This window comes from Muntiacus reevesi, chromosome 7, assembly GCF_963930625.1.
Source record: "Muntiacus reevesi chromosome 7, mMunRee1.1, whole genome shotgun sequence".
NCBI lineage: Eukaryota > Metazoa > Chordata > Mammalia > Artiodactyla > Cervidae > Muntiacus > Muntiacus reevesi.
The window spans coordinates 8,322,311-8,336,176 of record NC_089255.1 but is presented as its reverse complement, the minus strand read 5'-3'; the positions used below and the strand labels follow the sequence as shown (position 1 = coordinate 8,336,176).

Genomic DNA, 13,866 nt, shown 5'->3' with positions numbered 1-13,866 from the left:
AAGCTTCAGCAGGTTCAGCGAGTTGGTGGTGGACAGGGAAGCTCGACATGCTGCAGTTCATGGGGTCGCAAAGAGTCAGACACGACTGAGTTGAACTGAACTACTGAACTAACAAACCTGTCTTTCTTAAATTATTCTGAGAAGTTAAAGGGGAAGGAACATTTTGAACTCATTCTATAAGGCCAGCATCAGCCTGACACGAAAACCAAACACACCACAATAAAATAAAATTTCAGCCCAATTTATCACTGATGAACACAGATGTAAAAATACTAGCAAACCAAATCCAACAGTACATTAAAAGACCACACACCATGATCAAATGTGATTTATCCCAGGAATGCAAGGATAGTTCAATACCCACAAATCAATCAACATGATACACCACACTAACAAACACACTGAAGAATAAAAATCATATAAATATCTTAACAGATACAGAAAAAGGTTTTGACAAAATTCAACATCAACTTATGATAAACTAAACAAAGTAGATACAAAGGAAACATACTTCAACATAATAAAGGTCATATATAACAAACCCACCCTGGAGGAGGGCATGGCAACCCACTCCAGTATTCCTGCCTGAGGATCCCATGGACAGAGGAGCCTGGTGGGCTGTAGTCCATGGGGTCACAGAGAGTCAGACACGACTGAAACTACTTAGCACACACGCATACACATGACAAACCCATATCCAACATCACACTCAAAGGTGAAAAGCTGAAGCATCTTCTCTAAGATCAGGCACAAGACAGGTGTCACACTTGCCACATTTATTCAACACAATACTGGAAGTCCTCGCCACAGAAAACAGGCAAGAAAAAGAAAGAAAAGGAATCCAAACTAGAAAAGAAGTTAAACTGTCACTGTTTGCAGGTGACATGATACAATAAATAGAAATCCTAAAGAGATTACCAAAGACTATGAGAACTAATATGAATTCAGTCAAGCTCCAGAATACAAATATACAAAAATACAGAAACCTGCTCTATTTTTATATACTTAACAACAAACTACAAGAGAAATTAAGAAAACAATCACATTTATAATTGCATAAAAAGAATGAAATACCTAGGAATAAATCAAACCAAAGAGGTAACAGACTCATGCTCTGAAAACTCTAAGATATTGATGAAAGAAAGGGAAAGATACACTGTGCTCATGGATTAGGGGAATTAATATTGTTAAATGGCTATACTATATCCAAAGCAGTCTACATACTTAATGCAGTCCCTATCAAATTCCAATGGTGTTTTCCACAGAATTAGAAAAATTCTGTAATTTGTAGGGAAACAAGAAAAGAACCCAAACAGCCAAAACAATCTTAAGAAAGAAGAACAAAGCTGGAGGTACCTTGCACTCTAATTTCAAAATATACCACAAAGCTACAATAACCAACAGTATGGTACTAGCACAAAAGAAGACACACAGATCAATGTAACAGAATAGAACCCAGAAATCACTCACATTTATATGGGCAACTAATCTATGACAAGGGAGGCAAGAATATACAATGGGAAAAGACTGCCTCTTCAGTAAATGGTGTTGGAAAAACTAAACAGCTAAATGCAAAAAAGTGAAACTGGACCATTTTCTCACACCATACACAAAAATAAACTCAATACCACAAAACTCTTAGAAGAGAATATAGATAAAATATTCTTTGACAAAAATAGTAGCAATGTTTTCATATGTCAGTGTTTCAAAGCAACAGAAATATAAACAAAGGGGATCTAATCAAACTTACATGCTTTTGCACAGCAAACTAAACTATAAATGAACAAAAAGACAACCTACAGACTGGGAGAAAATCTTCACAAACGATGTGACTAATGACAATTTCCAAAATACATAAACAGCTCATACAACTCCGTGAGAAAAGAAAAACAAATAACACAGTCAAAAAACTGGGCAGAAGACCTAAACAGACATTTCTCCAAAGAAAACATACTGATAGCCAAAACGTCCATGAAAAGATGCTTCTTTGCTAATTATTAGAGAAATGCAAATCAAAACTACAATGAAGTAACATCCTACACTGTTCAGAATGGCCATGATTAAAAAGTCTACAAATAATAAATGCTGGAGATGATGTGGAGAAAAGAGAACCCTCTTATACTGTTGATGGGAATATAAATTGTGCAGCCACTATAGAAAATAGTATGGAAGTTCCTTAAAATGCTAAAAATAGAGTTACACTGGGCTTCAAAGGTGGCTCAGTGGTCAAGAATCCACTTGCTAATGTAGGAGACATGGGTTGGATCCCTGGGTTGGGAAGATCCCCTGGAGAAGGAACTGGCAACCCACTCCAGCATTCCTGCCTGGGGAATCCCACGGACAGAGGAGCCTGGTGGGCCGGAGTCCACAGGGTTGCAGAGAGTGGGACACGATGGAGTATGTGCACAAGACTGAGCACGCACACAGAGAGTTCCATTGTGGTCCATCAATCCTACTCCTGGGCAGATATCCAGAGAAAATGAATTCAAAGACACATGGACACCAATATTCACAGCAGCACTGTTTATAACAGCCAAGACACAGAAGCAATCTAAAAGTTTACAGACAGATCAACTGATAAAGAGGTGGTATATATACACAACAGACTCCTACTCAGCCATAAAAAAGGATCACGCCATTTGCAGCAACGTGGATACAACTAAAGATCGTCATCCTAAATGAAGATCAGAAAAAGACAAGTATTCTATAAATCACCTATACATGGAATCTAAAACATGACACAAATAAACTTACTTACAAAATAGAAACAGACATGGGTCGCAAAGAGCCGGACATGACTGAGCACGCATGCAAGCAAGCAACCTATTTTCCCAAAAGATACCAATTTAAACTAATAAATATACATATATCCTATATTTGCTAGCAGCAGACTTTTCTTGTTTCCTAAAATAAGTAACTGCTCAACATAGCTAAGAATGCTGAACTTTTACCCACAGCTGCTTATAGTTTCTTCTGTTGTGAGTTGTACACTGACATTAGCTCATCAACAGATGCTCTGAATGGTCCTCTTCCAAATTACAGAACACAAGAGTACTTCATCTGCCCTATATCTACCTGCTTCAAACGTTAAAAAATTTTTTCAGTGGTCTATAAAAGAAGGCTTATTTCAGGCTGAAAAGAAGAAAAAAATTTTTTCTACTTCTAGTAACTGAGAATTTGTTAAAAAAAAAAAAAAAAGTCCATGTTTGCCCCCTGTAAAAGTTTCTTGATTGATAAGATTCTGGTATCTTGTTATTATAATAATATTATAATGATATAATATTCCAATTAAAGGCTATATTTAAAATGCAGACTTACTGGGTAGTAAGGGTAGGGTGGACAGGGAGATTGGGACTGGAATGTATACACTGTATGTGTGTGCTCAGGTGCTCAGACGTGTCCGACTCTTTGTGACTCCGTGGACTGTAGCCCACCAGGCTTCTCTGTCCATGGGATTCTCTAGGCTAGAATACAGGAGTGGGTTACCGTTTCCTATGCCAGGGGATCTTCTCGAACCAGGGACTGAATTTGCGTCTCCTGTGTCTCCAGCATTGGCGGTAGAGTGCTTCCCATTGCATCACCAGGAAGTTATATACACACTACTAAGTATAAAATAGATAATTAATCTGTACAGAACCAACTGTTATTGCACAGGGAACCCTACTCAGTGCTCTGTGGTGACCTAAATGGGAAGGAAATCCAAGGCAGAAGAGACACGCACATTTGTGGCTGAATGACTTGGCTGTACACCAGAAGCTAACACAACACTGTAGAGCAAATATAAATATAGTCTAATTAAATTTTTTTAAAAAAGCAGAGTTACTAAATGATTTTCCGTTTCATCAGAAATTTTTGGGACTTCCCTGGTGGTCTAGTGGTTAGGAATTCAGCTTCCAAAGCAGGGGACACGGGTTCTATCCCTGCTGGAGGAACTAAGATCCCATATGTTGCTGGCCAGCTAAGCCTGGGCACCACAATCAGAGAAGCCCACACACCATGATAAAGAGCCTGCACAAAACCACAAAAAGACCCAGAGCAGCCAAGTAAATAAAGCAGAATGTAAAAAAGAAATTGGCTTAACCGCAGCACCACTGTGTAAGTTTTAAAAATTATGACGACATTACCTTCTCTTCACTTGCTGCAGAAGAGTCTGGATCCTTCCTTCTCTTCTTCAGTTTCCTGTCTTTACCGTGTTTGGTGCCGGGAGTCTGATAAGGCTGCAGATGCACTCGAGAGTGAAACTGGTAGCGGCCGCTTTCCACGTCACAGTAATAGTAGATCCCGGTGGAGGGGTCATAGTATAGCTGGCTCTCCTTTCAAAGGGAAGGGGACAGTGAGTTCTATTCAGGGTGACACAAAGCAGAGAACTAAACTTTCTAGTGAATGTGCTTCTTTAAAGAATTACAGCTTTTTCTGGAAAAAAAAAATGAAGATAACATAATAAAATGCTTGTAATTTTCAAAATACTTTACCATTCAATATCTCCTCTAGTTCTCCTAGTGTGGAAAATAAATACATTTATATATTGAATTAAATCTCATGTAATTGCCAACATTTGACCATGTTTATGCTTACAGAAATAGCAACTTCATATGGTTCAACAAGAAACCTTTAGAAGTCATGAAAACTAAGGTATGCATCAGAAAAAGCTGACCACATAAAAGCAATTCGTCTCATTATCTATATAATTACAAGGCAATGATTTGGTAGTATAAACCCCTAAACCCTCCTCTCAATGTCATAAAAGAAAGATTTTCCTCTTACTGTTCATGATTCAAAACTCTGGAGAAAATTTGAAAATAAAATTAAGCTCATGAATACTGTAACATAACATTCTATACAAAGAAATCAAACAATTGTCTTCACTAATCAATTCTACACTAAGAACTACATAGACTTACTGTAAAGGAGCCATGCAATATAGAATTTTGGTCAAATATGGATAAAAACTAGAAAGATAAAATTATAGAATCATCTGCATTTATCAGATACTGGCCAAGATTTAATTGAATAGTCTATATATTATTTACATCATAAATCCATGCAGATCAGACCTGGAAACATCTTGCAATACACCAAGATTAAGCAACTAAAGCTTCCTGAAAAAGAACTATTTTTCTAAGTGTTGATACTATTGCAATTTACTAATTCATTTTGCAAATCTCTTACAGAAAATATTTATAATTCTCACTATCTTTCTTTTAGCTAAAAAACTGAATGGAAGCTTTAAATCTTTATTTCCAGCAATAACAGAACTTTTACAACTGAAATCTTTTTAACCTGCTACCTTTCAGCCCGAAATAGAGACATTTCAAATATGTAAGAAAAATTTTATTTAATTAAAATAAAATGAAAACTAGCAAAATAAAAATGTCAGAACAATGAAGCCCCTACACCAAAGACACACAACCTGCAGAATGTAATTAAGCATTTACAGAAGAGATGTCAGGAGGAAAGTTACAGAAAGGAAGGTAGAAGAATGACAAAGACTAATGTCATACACTTGGAAATTGCGTATTTTCCTAGAAACCAAATAACTAATCATTATTTTCTTTGGTAATAAGAGTTTAAACACTTATTTTCTGGGTATTAATTAACATTTTCAATTGGCATACTACTATGAAAGAAAATCCTCTCTTTACAAAGTATTTACAAAGTACTATACCAAGTTCAAACTGACAAGCTAATGAAATCGATTACCTAACTAAAATATTTACTCTTATCATTATGTTCCCTAGATTAGTTAATAACAGTTCCTATAACTAGAATGGTGAATATCTGCTCCACTTTGTGGCATTCACTACATTCTGTAATTCCTGAGGACTAGATCATATTTGTAGACCACAGAGGTTGAAGAATGTGGGTATACTGAGTTCAATCATTACTATCATCAAAACCTGAAAAAATCCAACTGAGTACTAGATCTTCAACAGTCAAAACACTGCATTATAAATCAAGAATTTTATTTTCTGATTTTGTCTTAGTGGTTCATTGTATTTGATTCCACACTAATTCCCTAGTTCTGTTAACAGATTGATTTTTTTTAAGTAGAATGCTTAAAAGCCTCAGAAAATAAAACACTAACTAATAATAAACATGCCATAAAGAATTTTTTAAAAAAAAGACTCCTTTGTGAACTAAAACAAATTCACAAAGATAGAGGTATTTGAAACAGTTAAGAAAAAAATCTCACCCCCAAGCCTAGACTAACAATGTTACTTCTGTATAAATTCTAAGAAAAATGTTAAGTTCTTAAACATTTTACAAAATGCAGTTCTCATCTCTTTTTATTAATAAATATGCTCCAGTACTTTGGCCACCTCATGCGAACAACTGACTCATTGGAAAAGACCCTGATGCTGGGAGGGATTGGGGGCAGGAGGAGAAGGGGATGACAGAGGATGAGATGGCTGGATGGCATCACCAACTCGATGGGCATGAGTTTGAGTAAACTCCGGGAGTTGGTGATGGATAGGGAGGCCTGGCGTGCTGCGATTCATGGGGTCGCAAAAAGTTGGACAGGACTGAGCGACTAAACGCTAACATTTTTGTATGTTACTTTACATGTAAAGGTTATTAGATCTCTCTAAAATAAGAATCTATAATAACACAACTCATCTAATTAAATAAACATAAAAGTACAGTATCATAAGCTATTTTATAAATCTTTATTCTTATCAAGTTGCTCTGAATCAAACACTTTTTACACGCAGCTCCCTGCTTTTCTTAATTCAACCTAAGGCTTCATATTACACAGCGAAGAAAACAACCATCCGGTATGAAAAGGTCTGAGATACTTACGGAATCGTAATAGAATCCAGTACTGTGATCAAAATACAATCCAGTGTTCTCATCATAAGTAAAGCCAGTCTGGGACACCGCAGCTTCTGCTGCGGCTCTCAAGCTTTCAGCTAGTGACGAGCCATCTAAGGGTGTGTTCTCTGTTGCTAATGCAGACGCTGGCTCCTAGACATGGTACAATCATGTCAAATAGGGCAAAAGCCTCCTTACATAAAAAAGTAGCAGAATTTGGAACAATAAATAGACCTATAAACTATTTAGAATACAAGACCTCACTTTCTGCAATGGAAAGGGACGGCTATCAAGGACAATTTGATTCCCTTTAAAAAAATCTATGTCAGTTAATTCAAATATGACCCAGTTTTGAAGACACAAGTGAGTGACCATTATTCAAAAATAAATATCTAATACCATAAGGAAGCAATCCACAAAATACAGACTGAACTATTCTTTAAGACTGAATGATCAGGATTCTTCAATAGTTACAGGTGCAAAGGGAAACAATTTTAGCAAATAGATGGGTGAGGAAAGCTATGAATTATATATCACAGATTAAGCAGTTGCCCTGTATAAACCTTACAGGATCCTGATTCAAACAAACTGTAGAAACTAATTTATAAAACATTCTGGGAAACTCGACAATGGCATGATATTAGACATAAAGGAAGCATTAAAAGAAGTTGGTGTGAACATGGTACTGTGGTTGTTCAAGATTTTTTGGTTGAGTCAAAACATACTGACAAATTCTGTTTTAGTTTATGTGTATCATACTTTTTTTTGGAACACAATAGAGTAGGAAAACAATTACACATATGAGTAAGTTCTAATTTTTGTTTCTTAAAAAGTGTATAATTTACTACATAATTACACATAATTACAGCATGTTTACAACCACTGCATATGCTGTGATAAAAGAAAGAACTCTATTTTTCTCCATAATAACAACAAAGAACAAGTTCCTGTAATAACAGTTTCGGGTAAAGCACTCTATTACCTGTGAATTCGAGGCAAAATGGTCCTCTTGTCCAAAACTAACATTTTCTGTTATATCAGTACCAGCATAAGTATCATTTTCTATGTGTGACTGGTCTTTAGAATTAAAAGTAGAAGCTTCAACATCCTTATCTTCCTGAACTGAGAGCTCAGATGTTTTATTTGGAAGATTAACTTCATTATAGTATGTTTGATAGTAATAATCTATTGCAAAAACAAAAAGTGATATATTAGAATAGTGTATATAAAAACAACTTAATTCCAAAACATTGCCAGCGAACACAAAAGGGCACACACTGCATGCAACTCATATTTTTACAATTATACACATTTAACAGATTAAAATGAATAGTGCAAGTAAATCTGCAGAAGTATATATCTTTGATTCTAATGTCACCTTCAGTACGCGAGCTGTCAAACTAAAAAGAAAAAAAGGTGAGCAGTTTTGGATTTTCCATAGCAAGAGTATAAAAAGAAAACAGGTAGATAGGTTGTATTCTGTCAAAAAAAAAATTAGCAACTCTTAAAACTATCTAACCACATACTTTAGTATCATTGAATATCAAATGACAATGGAATAAAGACAACATGTCAAGGGCTCATTTTTCCATCAAATTTCAATCATGGTGCTGACTTTTTAAAAAACATAATATCGTAATTTAGCTAAGCTGTGCACAGAATAAACAAGACAATTGATTGGGAAAGACCATTTCTTGTGATTTCTATTTATTAAAACCCAGGTGCTCAGTTTTTTTGCCTCACAACAACATGCCATGGATGAGGCCATGGTTGTAGGCCCACCCTCCTCCCAGAAGGACCTAAGAGACTGACACCGAATTGATACTAAGTGGAATGCATCAACAAGAAAACACACGCCCCTGGTCACAAGTAAGGCAAGAAGACAGGAGACCATTTACAGCAGAGCAAAAACTACTCAGTGAATGTGCCACTGAAAACATCAGCAATACTAGGTATTTATAAGAGTGACAATAAGTTCTACTTTCCCACCAAATAGATCATCCGAAAATACCAAATCATATAGAGAAAAGTCAACTTTGTAACAGCTCTATTTATCTGGATGTATATAATTTTTAAATTTAAAGAAAAAGCCCCATTAGCATGATTTGAAGGTAAAAGTATTTGGATAGCTTCACTATAGGTGAATACCTGAGATTGACCAAGGAGGGTGGTTCTCTGTTTGTACTTCTACATCAGACTTCTTATTATCTTCATTTCTCCCACAATGGAGTATTTTACTGAGCTCTTCTACCTGAAAGAAAACAAGGCTTTAGGAAAAATAAACTACACAGCAATCTACTAATAGGTACCTTATTCTCCTAAAATTACAATAACTATTTTTCCTGGTAAAAGTTTGGAGAAGTACCAGTATCAGCTAGTTTCCTTTCAGAAAAACTGAAAATACTAGAATTGGCTTTCACCTTTTACATCTGCAAAGGGAGATGTTTTTATTCCTATACTCTCTTGTGAAACCTCAGACTATTCCTTCCAAAAAATCAGACTGACTAAATTAGTGAGACTCTTTGAACAGATTTATTTTATTTCTAACAAAATAAGAATGACTTTATACTAACATTTTAACTGGTTAGCAGCTCTCCCTGAGAATTAAATTACCTAGTCTCATTGAGTGTTCTCCACCTGGAATTAACTATTCACTTAAATAATGTCACTCATATTCGTTAACACATTTTTTTCTTGAAATAGTCATCTTATATCTAAATAACTGGAGCAGAAAGAAACAGAGGTGACTGCCTCAGAGGGGCATCTGGCTTCCCTGTGCCTCACTGAAGGTCAAGGTCAGAGCAGGAGTGTGAATAACACCCATCAGCAGATAACAGCACCCTTATTAGCAACTTCAGTCAGACAGGATCTCAATGTGAGATTCAATTCAGTTCAGTCACTCAGTTGGGCCCAACTCTTTGCAACCCCATGGACTACTGCAGCATGCCAGGCCTCCCTGTCCATCACCAACTCCCGGAGTCCACCCAAACCAACGTCCATTGAGTCGGTGAGGCCATCCAACCATTTCACCCTCTATCGTCCCCTTCTCCTCCTGCCCTCAATCTTTCCCAGTATCAGGGTCTTCTCAAATGAGTCAGCTCTTCACATCAGGGGGCCAAAGTATTGGAGTTTCAGCTTTAACATCAGTCCTTCCAATGAACAACCAGGACTGATCTCCTTGAGGATGGACTGGCTGGATCTCCTTGCAGTCCAAGGGACTCTCAAGAGTCTTCTCCAACACCACAGTTCAAAAGCATCAATTCTTCAGCGCTCAGCTTTCTTCACAGTCCAACTCTCACATCCATACATGACTACTGGAAAAACCATAGTCTTGACTAGACTGACCTTTGTTGACAAAGTAATGTCTCTGCTTTTTAATATGCTATCTAGGTTGGTCATAACTTTCCTTCCAAGGAGTAAGCGTCTTTTAATTTCATGGCTGCAATCACCATCTGCAGTGATTGTGGAGCCCCCAAAAATAAAGTCAGCCACTGTTTCCCCATCTATTTGCCATGAAGTGACGGGGCTGGATGCCATGATCTTAGTTTTCTGAATGCTGAGCTTTAAGCCAACTGTTTCACTCTCCTCTTTCACTTTCATCAAGAGGCTCTTTAGTTCTTCACTTTCTGCCATAAGGGTGGTGTCATCTGCATATCTGAGGTTATTGATATTTCTCCCGGCAGTCTTGATTCCAGCTTGTGCTTCATCCAGCCCAGCATTTCTCATGATGCACTCTGCATATAAGTTAAATAAGCAGGGTGACAATATACAGCCTTGATGTACTCCTTTCCCAATTTGGAACCAGTCTGTTGGTCCATGTCCTGTTTTAACTGTTGCTTCCTGACCTGCATACAGGTTTCTCAAGAGGCAGGTCAGGTGGTCTGGCATTCCCATCTCTTTCAGAATTTTCCACAGTTTATTGTGATCCACAAAGTCAAAGGCTTTGGCATAGTCAATAAAGAAGAAATAGATGTTTTTCTGGAATTCTCTTGCTTTTTGATAATGCAACGTGAGATTATATTCCTTATAAGCATAAAACTAAAATACAAGCTTCCACGTATTTCTTTCATGTAACACAGAGGTTAAAAAGAGAAACGTGGTAAGACTGATTATATACTGATTATCTATACATTTCATAAATGATCAGATCTGCTGCTATCACCAAAACTGGAACTAGAGTGAAGCAAGCAAGGCACCTAACGCACAAAATCTAAGGAGGCACTCACACTTTGGCTCATGAAAGCTTAGGATAGTACTTGGGAATCAGTACCCCGTTGAATTTTTCGCCTTAGGCTACTGATTGCTTTGCCCTAGTCCTGGCTCTGGCTACTACTACTATTACTGTGAAGATAATTTATTTAGCACATGCCACATTCTAGGCACTGCACTTGGTACTTTGGATGACATCTCATTCATTCTTACAACCACCTTACAAACTGGCTGTCCTAATCCCCATTTTAAACATGAGAAATCTAAAGAGATACAGTAATTTGCGCAAACTTTGACTCCAAAGCCTATACATTATGTATTTTCCTGCTAGTTCAACTTCAATTCTCAAGTCAATTTTTTACTGCTCCAGATAAACCACTATCTAGTAATTAGCAATGACAGTTAACAAACTCCACCCAACACCAGGGGAGGCTGACTAGAAAGATAGCAAAGAGTCATTACTATCACTAGGAATGTTACAGCTTTCTGTGCATTTCAATTTTTCATATTAGACAACTATCAAGTTAACACTAATAACCAAAATGCTGGCTCTTCAAAGACTAGCTGAAACGTTTTTGAATCCCTGTAGCAAGCAGTACTTTCACAATTTAGAATTATAAGGTTTTTTTTTAAGGCTATCAAATTTTGCTCCCCTTTCCCCACAATATTTTAACCCTATTTGTAGTCTCCTGTAGGTGTCCAAGAAATAGCTGTTGAGTAACCAAACACAAATTTTCTACATCATAGTATGAACAACTCCATACAAAGGCTACAGAAAGTCACTGCAACTCAGCACTTATTTGCACAGCTTATTTGACAAAGCATAACAAAGTCTGATACTTTAATTTTCAGGCTACATATGTGGTTTTAGGAAATGTACCAATATATGTCAAAAGTCAAGAGTTTAACTGAAATTAATACTTACGTGTAAATATAACTTCTTGGGAAAGAGTGCAATAGCCCAAAAAAATCAAGCTGGGAAAATTATGCTGTTTAAAAATTCAAGGGGGTAGTGATTCTCAGATACGATCCTAAACTTTCATGAGCCTAAGTGTGAGTGCCTCCTTAAATTTTGTGCCTTAGGTGCCTTTGCTTCACTCTAGTTCCAGCTTTGGTGGTAGCAGCAGATGTTTGTTAAATATTTACACTTACTGTATTCTATGGGAAAGAGTTAGCTGCTTAGTGTCTTCAAAAAGCAGAGTTCTATCCTCCCAACTTCCACCAGTCAACTCAAGATAAATGCCCAGAACAACCTCACATTAATACCTTCTTGTTGTTTAGTCGCTCCATCGTGTCACTTTGCGACCCTATGGACTGTATTAGCCCCCAAGGCGCCTCTGTCCATGGGATTTCCCAGGCAAGAATACTGGAGGGGGTTGCCATTACGTGCTCCACACGATTTTCCGAACCCCCCTACTCACGTTTCCTGCATTGGCAGGTGGATTCTTTTACCACTGAGCCACCAGGGAAGCCCCCTCACATATGCATAGCGATGGAAACGGTGAAACAGTTTACTGACGCTTAACTTGACTTAATCTTCATCAGTTGGTGCCATCATTCTCATTTTATGGGCAACCAAGGCTCAGTTCAAGGCTCAACCAAGGGCGCAAAGAGTCGGACACGACTGAGCGACTGAACTGGAACTGGAAAGCTCCATTTCAGTTCACTCTTCTAGACGATGATAAATGGGACTCTGATTGCAATCGGGGTTTTACAAACTCAAAAAGTGATCTGGAATATTATAAATGTGCCTACTGCCAAGGAGATTTTACAAGTGAGAATGAAAACTCAAGGTCCTTAAGTTCACTTCACGCCCGGCCGCTACTGCAGCACACGCATTTCATCTAAACCGAGTACCCTAACTCTTAAGTTTGTTCCAAAGGTTCTTGTAATAAAAATAGCACAAAACTTTTAACTCTTCCAGGTACTCTCTAAAGCAGTCCAGGCCCTGCCAGGGAGCCCTCCCGAGGCGACCCCAGCGCTCGAAGGCCTCGCCGCGGGCTAGGCGGGGCGTGGGGCTGGAACCGGACGGCGCACCTGGGTGCGGAGTTCCTGGTTGTTGCTCTCGGCGCTCTGGTACAGCCGCTCCGTGTGATGCAGCAGCTTCTCGATCTCCCGCACTTGTCGCTTGCAGCTCCGCAGCTCGCGTTCCAACGTCTCCACCTTGCGCCTCAGCTGGGCCAGCTCAGGCTCGGGGGAGGGAGGCGGCGACGGAGACAACGGAGGCGGCGGCGCCTCGGAGGCCATGGGGTCCGGCGCGAGGCGGCCCGTGGGTGCGGAGGGGGCTGCGCTCAGACCGAGGTGGACGCCGGAGGACCCGGGAGCCAAGGGAGCGCGTGGGCAGCGAAAGGCGGCCTCAGCTCCGCCCGGCCGCGGCGGCCCCTGGCCATGACGCCCTGAAGCTTGTTCCTTGTAGCCGAGAGGGACTGCGGACAAACAAGGGAACGGATAATGGGCACGGCCAATCCAGGCCGGGTTTCAAACAGTAAAACTTTATGGGTAACCTCCCGTCCAACCGACCCCGTAAGCCGCAGAAACGTTAGAGAAACAGGCGGGCTAGAGAAGGGACCGAAGCGATACGACCGTTTCTCGGCGGAACCGGAAACGATGGTGCCGGCGGTGGGCGGGGCCGAGAAGGAAAAGGAAACGACGAGAGCCGAGAAAGGCCTTAAGGCGCACAAGCGCAGGCTACCGAGTGGGAGGGGCGGGGCGGTACCGAGGGCGGGGCGGGGCGGTACCGAGGGCGTGGCGAGCCAATGCGAAAGCGGCTACAGACTAGCCCAGGAGAGATGAACTAGGTCGAGCATTCTTGCAGGCTTTTACCATCGTACGCTTTCAGAAACG

General features: G+C 39.2%; 1 protein-coding gene across 1 annotated transcript in view; it reads right to left on the bottom strand.

Annotated features, from left to right (window-relative positions):
* The window catches only part of AGGF1 (angiogenic factor with G-patch and FHA domains 1), a 42,063-nt gene extending 28,448 nt beyond the window's left edge, over positions 1–13,615 (bottom strand). Inside the window, exons 1-5 of the mRNA XM_065940673.1 lie at positions 13,060–13,615; positions 8,962–9,064; positions 7,796–7,998; positions 6,802–6,966; positions 4,125–4,313 (exon numbers count right to left, since the gene is read on the bottom strand). Of these exons, the coding sequence (XP_065796745.1) occupies positions 4,125–4,313; positions 6,802–6,966; positions 7,796–7,998; positions 8,962–9,064; positions 13,060–13,269 (870 nt within the window). The 5' untranslated portion in view covers positions 13,270–13,615. The remainder of the gene's footprint in view (positions 1–4,124; positions 4,314–6,801; positions 6,967–7,795; positions 7,999–8,961; positions 9,065–13,059) is intronic.
* Positions 13,616–13,866: the final 251 nt, after the last annotated feature.